We start from the raw sequence: 8,020 nt of genomic DNA, 5'->3' as shown, positions 1-8,020 counted from the left end.
TTAGCAGCCGTTTTGAGAATGATTTTAGCATGTCGCCTAAATAGACATTTGACAAAGCAATTTAAGCTATTTATTTTGTACGTAGCCTATTACACATTTAAGCATTAGATTTGTAATTGCAATTTATTAGACACTTAGCCTATAAAAGTTTGCAATTTTGAAAGGGCAGATTATTTCTTTAACACAGGCCTCAAATCTAACTTTAGGCTATATAGGTTTAAAATCTGACATCAAAGAGACTGGAACTAGACAAGTCTTCACGTTTTGCAATAAGAGCCTACATTTAATGCCAAATACTTCAACATTCACAGGTGTCAGAGCTAAGACGATGTTTGGGTCTTGGTCGGAGCTTTGTTATTTAGGTAAAATAAAAACATTGCTTTGATATCATGCAAGTTCAAAGTAATTTAGTAATAATACATGGTCATATACACGTCGTCGGCTCCGGATTTCTTACCATTGCTGCACGGACGCCGGAGAAGCAAGTTGACCATGGCCAGCCCCGCAAAAGCGCGCAAAGTGGAGGATTCTGCCGTAGAAGGCTATCTTCATAGCGTGTCTCCAGCAAAAAGCTCTAAAAAAAACAGCAAGTATTTTACTGCTGTGATACAGAGCGGAAGACACGAATTTCATAAAGTTGTTAGTTTTTCGTTGGAGAAATTAACCGCGTTTTCGCAAGCCTCTAAGAACGGGACGGCAGTGAAGCTGAAGAATGTTCGCCGCAGCCTCAGTAAGTGTCACAGCCTAGAACATGTCTAAAGAAAAAAACACTTTATTGACTACTGTATTAAGGATTTTTTTCGTATCTATTTTATAATTGTTGTGTACAGTTAAAGTGTTAAAGTTTAGACTTTACAAAAATGTGTAAAAGTAGACTCTAATGCACAGTAAAAATGATGGTGCTTTTCAATTTGGATGTTCAAGTCATTCAATTTAATTATAAACTTAACCAGATATTTCGTCCTGCAGGTTTCTCCGATCCAGACGGATTCGACGTGATCTGTTCTAAAACAACAAGCCTTGACGTAGTGACCGTACCGTTCTCCCGGATAGCACCTTCGGGCAGCAGGAGGATGGATGTAGCGGCCGTCAAAGCGCTAGGACCGAGACAAAATGTGAGTACACTATAGCATATCTTATATTAAAAAAAAAGTCTACGTTAGGCTATTAGATCTACTCAGCAGCTAAATTATAATTTTTATGCTTACAGGTAGGCGAGCTGGAAGCTAAGGTCCTGTCCCGTGCTGCACTTAGTAAAATCGTCTTGGTTAACCGGGAGGAATGTGAGCTGAAGGAGATATGGGTCGCTGACACTACGGGGGAAATCAAGCTTACCTTGTGGGATAGCCTAATATCCCAGGTCGACGTCTCCAAATCCTACTGCTTTTCCAACCTGGCAACGAGAGAGATGCAAGGGGTTATTCGTTTAACCACAACTCCATCTACTCGAGTCGTGGAGATAACCCAACTGGACGTACCTGATGAGGGCAGGGATGATCCCGATGACGGCGCTGCTTCTACGACTTTGCGCGGTGTGGTCTCCGGGGTTCAAATCCGAGCCAGACATCGTTGTCCGAGGTGCCACGGTCTTCAAAATCAAATTTCTGCCAACTCCATTACTCACAGGTGTGATGCCTGCAACCTGCTGCAGCGGTCATCGGTCTACGGCTTAACATACGGAGGAACGATAGTTCTCACCGCTGACCAGCAGGAACATTCGCTGACGGTGACCGATTCCTGCATCAACGCTTACCTGGCCAGATACCGCGTCGCCTATTCAGAAAACAACGTGGAAACCATTGAGGAGCATTTCCTTAATTTGCCAGAGGTAGAAATCTGCGTTAACCCTTTCGAGTCGATTAACGCATATATGCGTTTTGAGTCATTTTCACCTGATAACCCCGAAAAGAACTTAAATTACACTCTCAGTTTTAATCGTACAGATAAGAGCAATACATCAATCGAATCTGTAAAGGGTCTAGTTTTTTTGGATACAGACATAATAACAAAAAACCTTTGTGCACTTATAAAATAAAGATAACAAACAAGGTGCGCTGTCTACAGTCTTTGTCTCCGCTGATCGTCATGTACAAACATTTCATTAAAATGAACTGTAACTCCGTGAATACTCAACGAAGAGACATGAGAGAGATATCTATAGAAAGCCTGGAATGTCTACTTTTAAACTAAACAAGTGCTGCCGAAGACAAATATTCTGAGATAAAGTAATCCATATGAAAACAACGCAATGTCTGTTTTTCATATCTCCGCTCATTATATCTAATGTGACCACGCCCCCGCGCTGAACGCGCTATTCAGATTCAAACTGAAGCGCGCGGCTTGAATACGCCCACACAGAAGAAAAAGCAGCCAGACTATTCTTCAAGTTTTTATTTTATTTTACTGTTTGCTTCGCGATGAGAGGACTAAGACATAATTCACCCCAAAAAGATGTGATGTGGTTGAGGATTTGAGAAATGGATTTCCTCAGAAAAAAGAATGAAGCACTTTATTCAGCAGAGATCATAAACATGAGTAAGTCTCTTTTTATTTATTTGTACTAGTTTTCACATAACGTGTAAACATTTTACTAGTTAGACTTTTTCCAAATACTTTTTCCAAACTATAATTCCTGACTAAATGTATAATCAAGTGAAACATTATGAAGTTTCAATAACAATATACAATACTATACCATTCAAAAGCTTGATGTAAATAATATAAATGTGACAAATAGAGATAACTCTAACAAATGTAAAAACAATGCAGTTCTTTCGATTTATTCCCCCTAAAAAAACCTGAAAATATTATCAGCTCTTTTCAACATTAATAATAATAATAATAATAATAATAATGATGATGATAATAAATGGGGTTTATTTGGTAGAAAATAAGATTGTTAAAACGATTTCTGAAGGATTGTGTGACTAGAGAAAGGATGCCAAAAAATTTGAAAGTCAGCTTTGATTGTTCCTAATAAACTGTTTAACTGCTCCCCCAAGTGGATATTAAATTATGTTGTGGGATAATTAAATATATTCTTAATAAACTACAAACATAAAATTATATACTTTTATTTTGTTCTCACATTCTTTCTTGTAAGTCCTCCCTCACAGTGGCACAGTTGAATGAGAGGCTCATTATGCAGCTCATTATGCAGGGCTTTGTCTTCTCAGGTGTAAATCACAATGATATTCATGATAGTTGACGCCTACTCGCATATGACTTTTACCAACAAAAAGTGTTTTAGAAAATTTAAATCAATATATTGTTTTCTGTGAGTGAGTAAACAAGATGATTTTCACATCATTCAGAAAGAAAAATTCTAGGCTACAAGCTCCAGTTCTCAACTTTTCCGGCAACCAATTTTATGTATGTGTTTTATTGCCTTATTCAAGTGATTTAACATTTTTAGTTTTTCACTAACCATGCATAACATTTTTTTTCTCAAAAATACAATCATGTACATGCATGCATTTCACATATTATTATAGCCCAGTTTGTGCTGATTACAGTGATATCAGACTTTACCCATTTAGATATTTATAAGAAACTGAAAAAAACACAAATGTCAGGGCATGACAAAACTTCTCAAGGCCCCAAAAATACCCTTAGACTCCAGAGGGTTAATAACGATTCCTTAATTACCTCGTTAATTCAGCCCCTTTCACAAAATCGTGTGGACCAATCCTTGGTCGCTGCTAACGACGGCAACACAGTGACGGATGGTGAAGCTGCGCAAGTTGTGGAAGATTGGGAAGCTGCCGCTCTTGTTTAGCACGTTCAGCGAGGCAACTGGTAATATGCACAAAAAATTACTGTTTCTAGTACAAATTATTTCATAGTGCACTGTTAGTGTTAGTCTTTGTTCTCAGTATTTGTTTTGTTTGAAACGCTACTGTACTGATGTTAATGGTTTTCATTGAATGTTCCATGTGCCAAAGCTGTATGTGAACTGCCAATAAGTACTCATTTAAAGTTTGTAATAAATGAGGTTTCATCTAACGTTATTTCTGTATTCTGTGGATTTATACATTTTCAGTTTAATCTGACAGTTGTTTATGAATTGTATAAATAAAATATTAATGGTAACTTTAATAGGTAGATATAATTTAAATACAAAATTAGTTAAGCGTTGCAGTAAGTTAATATTGTGATTATTTTTTCAATCTAAAGTATGGTACAGCGCTTAAAGTAGACGTAATTTAAAATATAAATTGAAAATGAACTTGGTATATTAAAGTATTTTTTTTTTTTTAAAAGAAATCAAGATTGGCTACATGGCTAGTAGTAGCATGAAGGTGTAAGGCCTATTGGGTTTATGTGTATACAGATATACATTATACTTATTTTATGTTTCATGAACTAACTAAAACATAGCGGAGGTTAAAATATTGAACGGTGTGGGTCTTACGCTGAACATCTTGCACGCTTTCAGATATCTGCCGTTTCTAACATTTGCAATGTACTCTGCGACCTTTGCGACAGGTCAAATTCAGCTTACGGCAGTTCAATGACGTCAAAGCTGTAATGTGATTTGTTATTAATGCACATGTGATCCAAGTTGATCATGCATTTCGGAACATACCATAAACCAGAAGTTGTTTACCCGAATGCTTTTTAAGGTAGCAATATGTTCATATTTTGGGCTCTTGTCTGTATGTGTGTTTTATTATTAAGGTGTGCACTGTATTTGGTCATCTGATCAAACAGGGTTGCCAGAGAAAAGCTTTGATGCTGTGTCTCAGGCTTTGACGTTGCCCGTGTAAATTTCACGCGAAAATGGCAACTCTGCTTGTGATACGAAACAAAGTGTAAGCTTTCAGTTTCTGTAAGTTTTAATTCAAATTTCAAACAATAAATAAGCAGTTGTAAGCAATGTAAATGACTGTAAATTAACATAAAAAGCTACTTTTATGCCTTTCTCGTAAGGTCTTGCCAGATAGCAAAGGCTAGTATTATTAAGCAAACTTAAAGATGATACGTTTTAAAAAGTACTATAGTCAGATTATTAAAAAACCGCATGGGGATATACCATTTTATTGTTATTAATGTGTTTTCTTTTACTATCACAGAGGAATTTGTGGACAAATCTAGTTCATAGCACATTAGTGAAAGGTGTTCCTATGTAACAAACATGGATTTTAGTTGTCCATCGTTGTATTTGTTTTCTTTTAAGCTGAAGTGAAATTAAACTTGGAATAATACTTTGTAATAACAGATACCAGTTGAGATAGTATATGATGCAGGTGTTACCAATCCTAATCTTATAGGTATACCTTCTTGCAAAGTTCAGCTCCATACTCAAAGCAGGTAATAAACATTTTTAGGAGCAGCTGATAATTATACAGGAGTGTGTTGAATAAGAGTTAGACATAGGCTCTACTGGGAGGTAGATCTTTAGAAACAGAATTGGGCAGCTTTGTTATATTGGTTGTGTACCATGGAATGTAAATTGTACTATTTTTATTGCAGGTTTTATGAGATCCCCAGTTGAAGGACAGGACAGTTTTATGACCAATAGAACACACTGACTTGTCTTCTTTTGCATGGATGCCTAGGGACAGTTAGAGACCTGAGGACATTCCCTTTTACAGAATCACTGCAGACACTTCAGATTCCCAGCTTCATGTTGATTAACTCTGTTCTTATGTTTTCCATATAGGGTTCAGGTCTGTGGACAGGAATGGCTATGGCAAATCCATTATTTTGTGCTTAGTTATCCTTTTTTTTTTTGTATGTGTGTGTGTGTATTGATTATGATTTTTGCTTTGGTTCATTGATATAAGAGGTAATACTGGCCTGTTATAACATTTCTAACAGCATTTAAGTTTAGATTTTTTACTGACTGTAGACTGTAGAACCCAGTTGCATTTGAGGTTCCAGTAGTCTGGCAACTAAATATGGTAGAGTTTACATTTGGATGAGAGCAGTTGATTTTTTTTTTTTTCTTGAAATGCTGCTATATAAATTGTCGAAGACAGGTTTTTTTTTTTGTTTGTTTTTTTGGAATGGAAGTTGAAAGGGTAAAGTAGCTTTTTTCCCACAGAATTCTTTTATATGATTGTGTCATTAAACAACCTAACACCAAGTTTTGAAATGATATTGTAATGTAGAACCATGATTATTATAATCAGTACAAATATAATTTAAAAAAATCAATACTTAACAGCCATTTTCTCACGTCTATTTTTAATGTTTATAAAAGACCTATATGTTTCTGAAATCACTGATGTGGACTAAATGGTGTAGATGATTAATAGAAGTATACATAAGGAATGTGCATGATTGACCAAGTTTAAATCATGTCCAGGAAAAAAAAAAAAAAAAAAAATATATATATATATATATATATATATATATATATATATGTGTGTGTGTGTGTGTGTGTGTGTGTGTTTTATTTAGACTACTTGAGTGTGTTGTAATGGGTTTGCAGTGCATTTTCTGAAAAGTCAGTAGAGGGAGTTGAGTTACTGTGACGTCTGCAGCACATCGTTTAAATAACGAGTTCTGTGAAAGCAACTATTAACTTTTACTTGTATCTCATTTATTGCCAAGGCTAGTTTAATTAATTAAGTCATATCAAACTATAATTTACATGCTTTAATGTAAACATAATTTATGCAATATCTGTGGAAATTGCATTCATACTCGGCGTACTGAACAAAGTCAAAACGCTAAAGCTAAAAACATTCCACAAATTTCTTTACAGATAAGTATTTATGTCATATTAAAACTACATTTTTGCATAAAAATCCGAGAAAATATTTAGATTTAAACAGATTGTAGATTGTATTAGGTTTATTTTCTCCGCATATTACAAGAGTCACCAACCGATAAGAACTGTTATTCAATAAAATTGACGCTACAGATTCGTTTAATTGATTAACGAATAATAAATGGGTGGCGGTAATGCACCACCAAGCTGTATGCCAACCGCCATTAAAATACATAGAAGAAGAAGAAGAAGGAAGTGACGTCGCTTTTAGGGGCCGCCATTTTGTGTTGTACCTTCGAAGGTAAGAAATGTGCTTTCGTGGTTTGATTTTAATCTGGTTAATTCTTTATTTTTGGTCATCCATAATATTAATGCTAATGTTTTAAGTAATTTGATGTTTGTTTGTCCGTTTGTATGGTTATTTTTGTTAATTAGGCATTATTTTTTGATTGAATAAGAGATGTACAGTTTCTGAGGCAGCTATCGCTGTATGGCCTCGTTGTATTAAAAACGTGTTATCGTAAAATTATCCTATGTGGCGTGTGTTATGTACTTCAGACGTAGTGAAAGTATCCGATCGGATTCGGCGAAGTACAGAAACTAATGTTATGTATTTTATTACTAACTGAAAGTATTAATCTTGTTTTTTGTAATCCTGTGCTAGTTTAATTGTATGGATGGCTGATTATGACTATGTCGAGCAGCACGGTGACAAAATGTGTCATTTATATTTGGGCCATTTTTAGAAGTCATAATATAATAGCTTAGAAATATGGATAGCTTTTGTTGTTGTATTTCGGTTATCAATGACATTAGGATATTGTAACGTTAGCCTGTGTTTAATGTTGCTTTGTAAACCTCGTCGGTTTTTTTGCTCTGTCAGTTTCATATAGAGGATTTTATACAGTTGTATCTTGATTACTTTTAGAAACTATCGAACTATATCCACCTCCTTTTTTGGCGTAAATGGGCGGTATACAGAAACTGACCGGTTCCTCGGTTTTTTGTGTGTGCAGACGTCACAGTTACGTCACAGCGCTAGCTGAAGGCAAAACTAATGAAAAAGTGGAGGTGGCCATATTCAAAGTAGCACAGATGCGACTGCATGAGGAGCTTAAAATATTATTTTATTGTGTTGCTGTGTGCCAGAATCTACGTAGTGCAGGCTCAAATGTGATATTTTAACACGTGCTGCCACTGGCAGACAAAAACCCCGACGACAGCTGTGGATAAACGCTATACAATGCGCAGACTAGACAGAAATTATCGTCAAAACTGCTCGCGTTTGCATAAATAAAG

General features: G+C 35.7%; 1 protein-coding gene across 1 annotated transcript; it reads left to right on the top strand.

Moving 5' to 3' along the window:
* The first annotated feature begins 893 nt into the window (after window positions 1-893).
* On the top strand, window positions 894-5,484 carry LOC113068390 (uncharacterized). Its single transcript, XM_026241155.1, has 3 exons — window positions 894-1,115; window positions 1,211-1,828; window positions 5,476-5,484. The coding sequence occupies exons 1-3, from the start codon at window positions 894-896 to the stop codon at window positions 5,482-5,484; spliced, it is 849 nt and encodes a 282-aa protein (XP_026096940.1).
* Window positions 5,485-8,020: the final 2,536 nt, after the last annotated feature.

Source organism: Carassius auratus, chromosome 4 (assembly GCF_003368295.1).
Source record: "Carassius auratus strain Wakin chromosome 4, ASM336829v1, whole genome shotgun sequence".
Classification (NCBI taxonomy): domain Eukaryota; kingdom Metazoa; phylum Chordata; class Actinopteri; order Cypriniformes; family Cyprinidae; genus Carassius; species Carassius auratus.
The sequence above is the reverse complement of the archived record's forward strand: the minus strand, read 5'-3'. Positions and strand labels throughout refer to the sequence as shown.

Excerpts from the sequence above, each read along its gene's own strand:
- LOC113068390 (XM_026241155.1), top strand. The coding sequence starts at position 894 with ATGATGGTGCTTTTCAATTTGGATGTTCAAGTCATTCAATTTAATTAT. Across the intron at positions 1,116-1,210 it reads CGCTAGGACCGAGACAAAAT|GTAGGCGAGCTGGAAGCTAA; the intron begins GTGAGTACACTA and ends TTATGCTTACAG.